Source organism: Dendropsophus ebraccatus, chromosome 10, assembly GCF_027789765.1.
Source record: "Dendropsophus ebraccatus isolate aDenEbr1 chromosome 10, aDenEbr1.pat, whole genome shotgun sequence".
Lineage (NCBI taxonomy): Eukaryota > Metazoa > Chordata > Amphibia > Anura > Hylidae > Dendropsophus > Dendropsophus ebraccatus.
The window spans coordinates 45,592,777-45,606,338 of NC_091463.1; the positions used below are offsets into that span (position 1 = coordinate 45,592,777).

Sequence of the window (13,562 nt, forward strand, 5' to 3'; positions counted from 1 at the left end):
TCAAAAGAAAGCACTTTTCCTGCCCGCAACACTTTCTGCTTTCTAAAATGGTGGCTGCCATTTTAGAAAGCAAGAAAAAAAAAATCGGAGCGAACTTCCAAAAATCCGAAGCCGAACCGGTTCTCTCATCTCTACTTACTACCCCAACTCTGCTACGTCACTACCTTACTACCTCAGCGCTGCTACGTCACTACCTTCTATCTTAACTCTGCTACATCACTGCCGCCCCAATTCTCCGGGACTACTGGCACCAGGCTCTTCCCAGTACTCCTGGTGGCATTGGATACTCTGGTCATAATGGGGGGGTTAGTGTTAGCCATTTTATACCAGCTAACACTAGGTCCCGACTTATATGGATTCCATCTATCAGACAGCTTTCACTTCTAAGCCTGTAAATGAATGAAAAAAAACAAAACACACCTAGAATTTTTTTTATTCAAATAAAAACACCCCCACACCCCTTGTTGACCATTTTATTGAACATTAAAGTCCGCTGGTCATCGACGTAGTCCAAACGAATCCGAGGAGGCAAATCAGGGCCAATGAGACTATTTAGAGACAATTCTGAGACAAATAAATCAGCACCACAGAAAATAGACCAGGCTTATCCCTGATAGTAAATTGTACTTTAAAAAGACCAGTCTATTCATGCCAAAGCAGAAATAGACCACACCTAGAAAAATCCCCTGTTGATCAATCTCCCCCAAAGTGTCACTGTCATTATAACTTTTAAAATCTAAACCAACAGTAGATGTGAAAGAAACCATGTTTGCAATATAAATTATTTTTTGGTTATCATAGAAAACACACCCTTTCCTGTGTTTAGACTCTTTGAAGGAAAAAGAGCCTAAATACGAAAGTCCTGTGTTTCCCAGGTTATCTACCCAGTGATTTGATTGATGGACACATTGAGCTGTGACACTCTGTACTGGACAGACTTAATGTGTTTAGTTTATTTTTTTCAATCGGCACAAGACTAAAAAGCTGCCTTAATGTAAACTGCAAACATGCTTTATTACACATCTACTGTTGGTTTAGATTTTTAAGTTATACAGTGGACCTTCAAGTAATCACTTTAGAATTAGACCAGAACATTATGGTGATGTTTGATCTATTATCCTTGTGCCTAACATGCTCTAGAAATAAGTAAAAAAAAATTGGGCTAAAAACTTTTAGCCGATCAATACCCTACTCACCTGATGGGTGGATGACCATGATTTACACCTCCAGGTGATAAATCTGGTGTGGGACAGGACACAAGGGTATGAATTTTGTTGTATCAAGGACAATGTAATTATTTGTGTATTTGCTTGTGAAAGGTATTAGGTTTGGTGTAATAATTTTTTGTATGTAAGCTTTGCTGTATTGGTAAAGAAGGAGCCATCTATTCCCAACACACTGCTCTACTGGATAAAGAACAAATTGTCACTGAACTGAGGTCAAGGCCCATGCTCAAAACCACTGAGAGATGTAATATGTGGGCCTACAATCTTTGTTGATATGAATGCAATTCAGAAAGGTAACAGGCAACAGCAAAAACATTACCTTTAAGAACACTTAACATCTCTGTACCATGATATTACAGCCTCAACAATTGCAAAAATACATCTCAAAATGTCTCTCTCCTAACTAAACTAAAGTTTCAATAGGCCCCATGCACACAGAGCAAGAGCGGCGAAATTGTCCGCCGCGCAATGCCGCCAGCCTCCATGTCATAATGACACTCTATGGGAGGCTTGCGTGCCGCATGTTCATTCTTCAGCGTGGAGAGAGGAGCCGCGTGTGCCTCCCATAGAGTGTCATTATGACACGGAGGCTGGCATCATTCCGCGGCGGACAATACCACCGCTTTTGCTCTGTGTGCACAGAGCCTTACAGTTGGCTTTGGGCTAAGGGGAAAGAGTCCCAAAGGGTCCCAAAGAGTGCATTCCATGTTATGTGTCAGGTTGGTTTGGGTGCAAATAAAAGTCAAAAAAGCAATCGTCACATTTTATTTAGACACTAAACCACCATGAAATGTGTCAGAGCAGGCGCCTATAGTGACATGGCACATAAACATACTGGCTAATTTTTGAGAAGTAATATAATGGAGGCACTATAAAAATTGTGGCTTGTGTTCTGTATTGGGATGTGTAAGCCGTAGTGGGAAGGCTCTTGCTGTGGCTTCTTTCTTTCTCAACAAAGATCAGTCGTGATTTTCCATCACGGATGACCGCCAATCACCGTGACATTATCTGTCAGTGGTTGATCAGAGGGGTCCACACACCATAGACTAACGGCTGAATCCACCATAAGCGGCCATACACCTAATATCGTGAAAGTATAAGGTGTATGGCCATCTTTAGACCCAGTGGTGAGAGTAGAAACTGTAAGATTTCATGATTAGTTTATCAGATAGTAAAATGAAAATCTGAAATAAACATCAACAAAAAGTCTTTAAAATATGCTTAGCATAAAAACCATTATTTAAACAATAAGCCATTATCTGATGAAAAGTTCCTTTTAAGGTGTTCATATTAGGGTTATATGTGACAACTAAAGACACCCTGCTTCTACTCTACCCTTCTCCTTCTGTTTCTACCCCAGAAGGTGTCTTCTTGGGATCCTGGTGGCTCTTTCGATTTGTTACTCAATAACCCTTGGATGGAAACCCAGTTGTAAAAATATGTGTCTTAGAGATAGCAGGTGTTGTTTTCTATCCTCCACTGCAGAATTAATCCGACCTGGCTGTATATGATGGATTTCTTTGTGTGGTTCAGGTGGAAGCTGTTCCATTTCAGGAATGTGGGGCGGCCTGTAGGTTTGTGGTACACTGATGTCCTGTATGACACATGGTGTCCAGGAAATGTACCTGAGATTGGGAGAAAGTGAGGGTGAATTTAAAGGCAGAATGGAACTTGTTACCGTTTTGGTAGAAAGTCATCAGCTAATCCTCAGAGCCTGTCCAGATTACCTCTCCCTGTTTGATTGACACCTAGAGTCCCAAGCAGGTATGGGAGGCGTTGTGAGCAGGTATTACAGCTTGCTGCAATTCAGGAGCTTGTAAAAGCCCTTTTGACACATTATACTATAAAATAAAAGCATTTTTCTACCTTGTAGGAGCACAGACAGATATATCAAAGGTACAGTGTGTCTCCTTGAACCAACACTAGTTTGAAACATAAATTGCAGCTGACATATACCCTTTAAGATTTTAAATTCACTTAGGAACATTGGGGGAGATTTATCAAACTGGTGTTATCTAGAATTGTCTTAGTTGCCCCTAGCAACCAATCAGATTCCACTTTTCATTCTTCACAGATTCACTGAAAAATGAAAGGTGGAATCTGATTGATTGTTAGGGGCAACTAAGACAATTCTATTTTACACCAGTTTGATAAATCTCCCCCATTGCTTTCTCTTTCCTGGCAAAATATATCCTTAGCTTTGCAAACCTAGAAAGAAAGAGAAGTGGCTGTACCTCACACTCATGGCTGACACTAATGCCTCTCGGCTACATTTAAAAACCAACGCCAGATGTTGGTATATAATTTGATCAAACCATATTGCCTCATGTACCACGTGCAGGTCTTCTGGCCCACATGAGTCCCTACACTAAAAACAACACTGTGTCGGTGAGCGACCGCCAACCCCACAGGGAGGGCCACAGAATGGCCCTGCAACCCCACTGTCAAAGGACCAAACCCCATGGGCCTCCCCATTTCCCGCAGACGCCGCCGGAGAAGGCGGCCGCCAAGCCACACAAGTGTAAACAAGAAGTTACTACTCACCAATGCACCAGCAGGTAGAATGGGAAAAAGAGGAGGTACTTACCATATGTGCACAGGTGCTTCCTGCTGATTGGGGTCACATGGGCCTTACAAGGGAGAAGTGCAAGCCACATAGAGAAGAGAGAACATGTAAAATGCAAACCTAGAGAGAAAGAGAAGTGGCTGCACCTCACACCCATGGCTGACACCAATGCCTCTCGGCTACATTTAAAAAAGCAACGCCAGAATGTTGGAATATAATTTGATTAAACATGCATGCAGGTCTCCTGGCCCACATGAGTCCCCACACTAAAAACAACACTGATCAGGTCAGCAACCACCAACCTCGCCAAGCAAATGCCAACAGGAGGGGAGGGAGCGGGGGGCCACAGAATGGCCTGCAACCCCACTCCAGAGAAAAAACAACTGGTGCCAGAAGGTTATTTGTGAATTTTATTTAAAAAAAAAAAACTTATTCCTAAGCTGAATGCCTTGCAGGAAGTAGTTTATTATTTCCAGTCTGTCATAATGCTGCCTGATGCCACCTCTGTTTGTATCAGGAATTGTTCACAGCAGAAGAGGTTAGGGGATGTTCACACTGAGTAAATTAGGCAGAATTCCGTGGCTAAACTTTCTATGTCTATGTCTTTCCTGTCTATGGGAGAGTCCACGCTCCTACGGTGCCAAAACTCTTCACTCAAAGAAGTGACATGTCACTTCTTTGTAAATTCCTTCTAATTTACTCAGTGTGAACATACCCTTACTCTGGGGATTTGATATTTCTTTGTGCAGTTCTTGACATAGCAGCAAGAGAGCACTCTCAGACTACATAAAATACATGACTACCTGCAAGGCATATAGCAGATATAAGGGCCACAATCACAAAACGCCTTTTTCGGCCATTTGACAGCTGTTTTTTTTGGATGACGGCTATTATTCGGGCCCCAGTTGATTTAAAAATAAAATACATACACGTATATTTCTCTGGAATACTCATTTCACCCCTCTGTGATATTTATATTTTATCTTTAAAGAACAACTCTGGGCATATTGTTAAAAATTACAAAAGCACAAAATTAGGGAGGGCAGGGGGTGGTGGGAACATAACAATCAAAGGATATTTACCCATCCTTGCCCCCCCACAGTGCAGCACTAACGCTCAGGGCCCTTACTGGTCTTGTGGATCTCCCAGTCCTGTGACATCGCTGCAGGGACATCGGGATGGGTAAGAATCCTTTAATTGTTATGTTCCCCCACCCTCTGCTCTCCCTAATTTTGTGCATTATGCCTGGGGTCTTACCACAGACTTTATGCATGACAATATTCTTGGTGTCTTTAACCTTTGATCCCAAAACTGTGCACATTTCCCCAGTTGTAGCTTGTTTGGTCCTGGCTAATCTATCCAAAAGGGAATGAGATGGACATCTAAATGACATTTTGCTTAATGATCACACATGTCACACAACTGTCAGAATGGATCAAAACCTACTTTGGAAGAAACAATCACAGTATTTTCAACTACATATGTATGGGAGGAGCATAAAGCCTTTATAAGAGGATTATTTACTTCTCTAGGCATGAAGGTCAAAAAACATAGCAACAAGGAGACTGACTCAATTCTGGCTAAAATCTCTACGCTATAAAAAAAAAAAAAAAAAGTCCATAAAAAAATAAAACAAGAACTACATGCTACACCATATTTTATGCATACTGTCCTAACTATAGACAGTAAGTCCCAGTCTTTACTGATTACTACTCAATTCCATACAACCTTGAAGCTACAAACACTTTAGTACAAAGCAGAGGGGAAAGAATAACAACGGTATACTCTTCAGTTGCCTACTCTCACGTCTGAAGGAGCAACTGAATTATTAAAGGGGTTATTCTGGGATGAGAAATGGTAATTTCTGAAACCCTCTGCATTTCTTTGAAGTATTTCTTTCCAGAAAAGAAGGAATAGGTGCAGCCATGATCATCATGTGCAGGAAAACCCACACCCCCATACACACAATGACTAACAGTTCATGATGTTGCCAAAGTAGTCATTCGTGTGCAAGCAAGCTTTTACCCAAACATGATCATCACAACTGGGAATGGCCCTCTACCACCTTGGGAAAATACAATGCAGTGGCAAAAGTGAGCAGAACAGGCAACGCCTTTAAACATTGCACTGTTGAAGATGTAATCCGTTGATTACTAAACCAGGACGCAGTGAACTGCCTTAGTGATTGGCAGATAACCATTTCAACTGGGACAGTCATTGATTGAAAGAGCAGGTCCTTAGTAAGCATGTCTTGGAAGTAGGCAGCAGTGGGATCAGCAGGGGACTGGATTTTGTCAAAAAAGGAGCTGCGGCAGACTAAGGGTCCTATTACACAGGCCGAAAAAGGCCCGATCAATACTGTAAACAAGCACCTATTACACGTCCCGATAATCGTTTAGCAAGGACTGCATGGACATTGTTCGTGATATCCGTGCTGCCCTTGGGGATCGGTCCTGTGACAGTGGGGTTGCAGGGCCGTTCTATGGCCTCCCTTCCCTGTTTGTGCTCACTTTGCGGCGTTGGCGGTCGCTGACTGACACGGTGGTGAGTTAGCGTTAACATGGGGCAATATGGTTTGATCAAATTATATACCAACATCCTGGCGTTTGTTTTTAAATGTAGCCGAGAGGCATTAGTGTCAGCCATAGGTGTGAGGTGCAGCGCTCCTTTCTCTCCTTGTCCGTATTGTCAGCACAAATGAGGATGATCTGGCCGATACTGCAGATGTTTCTTTCTCCTTAGCTTCCATTACTGTCTTAGTAATACCGGTTGGTTTACTAGGAAGAAAGAAACCTCCTTTGGATTTTAAGGCATGCTTAAAGGACAAGTGCCATGAAAAACTTTTTTCCAGTAATTGAAGCACATTACAAAGTTATATAACTCTGTAATGTGCTTTTCAATCACCTATCTGCCTCCCTTCCCTGTCTTTTCCCCCCTCCACCCCCCACCAGGAAGTATAAGAAACTCACACAGACCTAATTACTGTCGTCACCGTCACCAAGCTCTTCTCTCAGCTCCTTCTCCTGTTACACCAGCCTCCCCCTCCCCTGCCTTGTCAGGTGACTCAGCTTGCTCAGCTCCCATTGGCTAAACAACTGCAAGCCATCACTTGGACTGGGGAGGGGGGGGGCTGCTGTAACAGGACCTAGAGCAGCCCTCCTGCTGATGACTCATCCTCACAAGAAGGAGCTGCCTGGTGACGGTGACGAGGTCTGTGTGAGTTAGGACACTTCCTGGTGGGGGGTGGAGGGGGGAAAAGACGGAAGGGAGGCAGATAGGTGATTGCAGCATATTACACAGTTATATAACTTTGTAATGTGCTTCAATTACTGGGAAAAAGTTTTTCATGGCACTTGTCCTTTAAGCCTAATGTATCCCCAGCTGGAATGTGTCCCACCAGCTGGAATCAGCAAGCTCAAATTGAACTTTCAGGGAGTCCCAGTCTTTCACCATACCATCCTGAATCATGTAGGTTTGTGAGAGTTCCTACCTTGTGCTTCCCTACAGTAGTTTGACACCATTTGTTCTTTATATGCCCTCTCTGTGCTTACATTTAGTATAGGCCTCCTTTCTACCCCCACCATAGTATTAGCCTTCATATAGTGCAGCAGTCCCCCTATAGTTTAGCAGTCTCTATATAGTATAGGTACCCCTGTATAGCAGCCCTTATATAGCATAGGTCCCCCTGTGCAGCAGTCCCCATATAATATAAGCCCCTGCATAGCCACCGCCCATATCATATAGGCCCTCATCCTGTGCAGCGGTCCCAAAATAGTAGAGCCCCCCCCACCTTTACAACTACCCCAACATACACTATAGTCCCCCCTGTGTTAGCAGTTTCCATGTGAAAAATAAAAACCAAAAGGATACAAAGCTCTCACATCGCTCCACTGCAGTGTCTCTCCCCTCCTGAAGCTTCAATCCCTGTAGTTGCCACTTGCAAGTACAGAGAGCTTCCGATGCAGGCAGCCCAATACACAGCTCAGCTGACTGCACTGGAGCTCTTTTCTCTTGCTTGGCTCCAGACAAGTGATGTCAGCTGCATACTGTCATATGTAGGAGAGAAGAGGAGTGCAGGCGCTGCGGGGCTGAAGCAGTAACCTTCTGGTGAAGACAGCTAAACTGTGGATCACTGCTTACTGCCAGACAGTAAGCAGCTATCTCTACAGATGCTGCATACTGTAAAAGAGCAGAGCATCTGTAAAAAATATTTTGTTTTTCAGATATCAGTATCCTGAGGACTACGTCAGATTCAATAAACTACAATAATGACCAGTGGATATTAATAAAATGAGTTGTGTGGGGGTGTTTTTTCACTTTAATACTAAAAAATTGTGTATTGTCTTTTTTATGCCCTTACAGGCTTAGTAGTGGAAGCTGTCTGACAGACGGCATCCAAAATTGCTAACACTAACCCTCCAATTATTACCCCAGTACCCACTGTGACAGGGGTACTGGAAGAGCCAGGTATCGTTAGTCTTGGAGTGTCCAAAATTATGCTAATGGTCTGGATGGTAGCCGACTGGGGCGCTCCTGGACTGAGCGGTTGCAGAAGGTGGTAAATTAAACAGAGAAAAAACACAGAATCAGCACTAATCAGATACCATTACATTTAATGATAAAATTTTCCAGAACATTTATTAAAAGTATAAATTATATAAGCCTTCATTTTCAACAGCATAGTCTTCACTTTAGGCAATTTTTTTAGGACATAAATATTTATTTATAAAATGTCAGTTTTTTTACATTAATTGGTATTTTTCAAATCACATGACCAATCCAAGTTTTTTACACAAGCACATGGATCTAGATAAATTGTATACAGGCCCAACCAAGACAAAAACATGAGAAAATTGATAAAGGTACTGGCTAAAAAAATTAATCCTCTCCTATAAAAGGCTTTCTTCCTTAGACTGGAACCATGTTGTTTTTGTGGCATATTTTCCTTCTTTTTGGATATGATGAATTTGGTTAAAAATACAGAAGTAAATACTGACACAGTTGCAGGTGCAATTCCAGCCTCAGGCCTCATTCACACATTCCCTAGGTTGCCCTCAATTGCAGACAGAACAATGGGCCAATTCATTTAAATGGCCCCGTTCAAACGTTCCAGGCAGGTCCTAGTACATGAATTCTCTATTGAATTAGTCCATATTGCAGACGACCTGTACTCAAACTATACATTTAAAAAAAACTAAAAACCTAAAAATGCTGAAATAGATGCATTACATTTAATGGGGGACGGGGTCAAAATGCTGTGGCCAGACGTTAGCTAAAAAATCTATGGGGAAATATGAATGCATAAGGCATTTTGCATTGGCTATGCCATTGTGAAAGCACAGCAGGCTATGCGTTTTCCACAGAAACATTGGTGTTTTTTCCTCTTAGAATTTTAAAAGGGAGGTTATGATGTTTTTCCCCCCAATCCATCAATAGAAAACCTACGAAAAATAGAAATTTTTCTTAGATGCAATTCATGATCCAACCCATTGACATCAGAGATATATGGTACCTTTCATATATCATATATATCATGGTACCTTCCATGATATAGAAAAAGCACCAGCAATTTGGAACATGCATTGCAGATGACAGATTCCCTTAAAGAATCACTTAAAGCCTTAAAGGGGTAGTGCGGCGGTAAACAATTATTCACAGAATAACACACATTACAAAGTTATACAACTTTGTAATGTATGTTATGTCTGTGAATGGCCCCCTTCCCTGTGTCCCACCACCCCCACCCGTGTACCCGGAAGTGTGGTGCACTATACATACCTGTCACGTGCTGACTCGTCTCCCATCTTCAGTCTGCGATGTCGTCTTCGGACGGCCCGGCCGAATCCCTCCGAGCGTCCTGAGTGCCGGCCGCCCTCTTCAGCGTCATCAGATGCTCAGCCGCGATTGGCTGAGCAGCTGATGACGCGGCTGCGTCATCGGCTGCTTAGCCGCGATTGGCTGAGCACAGTTATGCTCAGCCAATCGCGGCTGAGCAGCCGATGACGCAGCAGAGGGCGGCCGGCACTCAGGACACTCGGGAGGGATTCGGCCGGGCCGTCCGAAGACGACATCGCAGACTGAAGATGGGAGACGAGTCAGCACGTGACAGGTATGTATAGTGCACCACACTTCCGGGTACACGGGTGGGGGTGGTGGGACACGGGGAAGGGGGCCATTCATAGACATAACATACATTACAAAGTTGTATAACTTTGTAATGTTTGTTATTCTGTGAATAATTGTTTACCGCCGCACTACCCCTTTAAGCTGGTTTCACATACAGTATTCTGACATACCATTTTTGTGTTAAAAGGTAAATTACCGCCTGGAGTAGTTATACAATTGCTGCTTGAACAAGCCCTATCATGGCATGCGGTAGTTTTGATATTGGCAGCAGTGCCATCTTTACCAGCAAAAGAATTGCATGGCCATTTGAAATGTTTTCATCAGTTTTGCTCTGCAGTTTTTTGCCCAGACATTCGACTAGTTGATTTTCCTTGCCTGTTTAACATTAGGTGGCTGGGAGGAGGATGTGGTCAACAGCTTAAAGGGAACCGATCTTGTGGTGTGCCGGGGCAGAGCCCGCCCGACCCCCTGGTGGAGCCCTGGATACTTACTCTTTCCTGGAAGTCCCGCTCCTGGACGTAGTCCCAGGATGGAGACATTGCCGTCAGAAGCTGAGCGCGCGGTGTATGCTAATTACCAGAGATGACTCCAACGTCCATAGCACTCATTTTCTATGGGCGCACGGCTTCAGACGGCGATCTCTGAGTCAGTCAGAGTATCCAGGGCTCTACCGGGGGGGGGGGTTGGGGGGTCTCTGCCCCGGCACACCACGTGACAGGTTCTCTTTAAAGGTACTGGGGAGGGTTTATATAGTATAAGAGACCTTTTAGTGGGGTTTTAAGAGGGTTTTGCAGAGCACAGTACTATTATATATATATATATATATATATATATATATATATATATATATATATCCACACATATACATACACACACACACACACACACACACACGCAGATGGAAACGATTACAAATAATTTAATATGTGCAAAATACATGTATATTAAGACCATGTATGATTGTTAGTATTAACTGTATACTTTTAGGTAAATTATTTATAATAATCCAACTTGTTGGGCTGGCTCTAACTTTTTGAACTACAGACGTAAAAATTAAAAAAGTTTTGGCTGCATATAATAATGTACAGTACATATGTAAAATATGAACGCTGAAATGTCGAGAAATTACAATTTATACAGCCTCAAATAAACAATGCCAGCAGAGTAATAAAAGTATGCTGATATTTAAATCACAAAAAAAGAGCAATTGTGAGATATATGTATATATTATAATGATGGGTCCCCTTTAAGAATTAACATTGGTCCATATGACTATTAAAATATTTTATGCTGTCTGAACCATGGAAAAAGTCTGCACCTCACTGATCAGATATTTATGGCTTATCCTAATGATAGGCCATGAAGTAAAAAGTCCTAGAAAATCCCTTCAAGCATGTCTTACAAATAAACAGAAAAGGCACGTCTGAAATGCCCAATATTTGCTGGCTAATATTGCACGGATGATTTTAAAGATCCAGTAACAGGAATTTGTGCAGCCATCAGATACGGACAGCGAATAGTGAAAAACAAAACCAAAATGTAGGAAGAATTATTCAGAATATAAAAATATTCTTGAGGAAGTCTTATGTACTAAATTTATAAATTAATCTTTGGTAAAATTGATGTAGTAGACCTTGAAGTATGATACCTCTTCTACAACTTAATTTAAAAAGAGTTTAAAGACTTTCTCGCAGGCACCTCAGTTGTTCTTCTCCTAATCGGATTTTATCTTCCAGTTCTCGCTGTTCCACAATAAGTGCAGAAGTCATTTTGACATAGTGCTGATAGTCTTGAAGTTGCTCATCATTTAGATACTTAGATAATGTCTCTAGAACATTTTTTTCTCTTCGTGTTACATTTGCTTTCAGTTCTTTAGCGTCCTCCATTTGGTCAGTCAGTTGTTTTTTCTTTTCCATTAGATTCAGCTGTACATGAAAGAATATATACATTAATTTATGTATCCTATATATATATATATATATATATATATATATATATATATATATATATGTCCCTCCAGTGCTCTGTGTCCCTCAGTGTCCCCCTGCCATCATACTCTCCAGCAGCCACAGCATATATATATATATATATATATATATATATATATGTCCCTCCAGTGCTCTGTGTCCCTCAGTGTCCCCCTGCCATCATACTCTCCAGCAGCCACAGCCCGCACAGCTCTGGGAGTCGGGTTGTGACATCATCATTTTATCCAGGAAGTGAAGCCTTGATGCAGTAGTAAGTGCAGGAAAAAAATAACTTTCCGTAATAAGTGTATATTGGTAATTTGTATAACTTTAGGAGGGCAATATAATACTTTAATTAAAAAAATTGCCGAACTTCTCTTTTAAGGTATCTTTTTAAAAAACTATACAATATTTTTTACAATATATTCCTACAAAAAATTGATAGCTCGCACATTTATTAAATTAATAATGTAAACTTTACTGGAAATTGATATAACATACATAAAAACACATACTTTTAATTAAAAATCTAGAGTGGTATTTACAGATTTGCACGGATGACACAGGCGGGCCACAGAGATCACCAGAACATACGTTAACAGTTTTTAAGGAAGCATGGTATAATGGCTCTAGTAGCCAAACAGGAAGTAAATAAAGTGCACAGTGCCGCAGGACTAGTGTCCAGTCTATATATTATAGCAGCAGCCGAGGTCCAGACTAAAGTGCACAGTGCTAGATAAATTCTCAGTACAGAGTCCCCAACACAATAGCAGCAATGTAGGTTGTAAACATGCCAAAAAAACGGATAGGTGCCGGGCCAGCTTCCGAAAAATAAGTATGCACAATGCACAAAGTATACCTAAGATCTGATGACAGCGTGGACCTCCTCCTCCCCCAACGCACATTTCACGTTCGCTTGATCACGGGGTGTGATCAAGCTAACGCGAAATGTACGTTGGGGGGAGGAGGAGGTCCACGCCGTCATCAGATCTTAGGTATACTTGCATTGTGCATACTTATTTTTGCTGCTATTGTGTTGGGGACTCTGAGAATTTATCTAGCACTGTGCACTTTAGTCTGGACCTCGGCTGCTGCTATAATATATAGACTGGACACTAGTCCTGCGGCACTGTGCACTTTATTTACTTCTTGTTTGGCTACTAGAGCCATTATACCATGCTTTCTTAAAAACTTTACATATGTTCTGGTGATCTCTGTGGCCCGCCTGTGTCATCCGTGCAAATCTGTAAATACCACTCTAGATTTTTAATTAAAAGTATGTGTTTTTATTTATGTTATATCAATTTCCAATAAAAAGTTTACATTATTAATTTAATTGTTGTGCGAGCCATCGATTTTTTGTAGGAATATATTGTTTCATAGATAGCCCTGTATTGTATGTAAATAATATTTTTTACAATAGTAATAGCAATATATAGATTTTTATGAAAAACATCCAATCATGCAAAACATTCAAAAAAATTGCATTTATCTAACTTTTCTGCAAGGGAAATAGTTATCACACATAAATTAGACATTAAATAGCAACAACAATATGTCTACTTTATTTTGGAACTATTTGTTAAACATGCTTTAGATTTTAAAACAAAAAAGCTTAAAAGTTTAGCAGCAAATTTTTACATTTTGACAGAAATCAGAATTTTTTTTTTAGGGACC

At 41.4% G+C, this 13,562-nt stretch overlaps 1 protein-coding gene across 4 annotated transcripts in view; it reads right to left on the minus strand.

Moving 5' to 3' along the window:
• Window positions 1-10,610: 10,610 nt before the first annotated feature.
• Window positions 10,611-13,562, minus strand: part of SHROOM4 (shroom family member 4) — a 75,146-nt gene continuing 72,194 nt past the window's right edge. For all 4 annotated transcript variants that reach the window (XM_069986622.1, XM_069986621.1, XM_069986624.1 and 1 more), the window contains one exon: window positions 10,611-11,843. In XM_069986622.1, coding sequence (XP_069842723.1) covers window positions 11,595-11,843 — 249 coding nt within the window. In that variant the 3' untranslated portion in view covers window positions 10,611-11,594. The remainder of the gene's footprint in view (window positions 11,844-13,562) is intronic.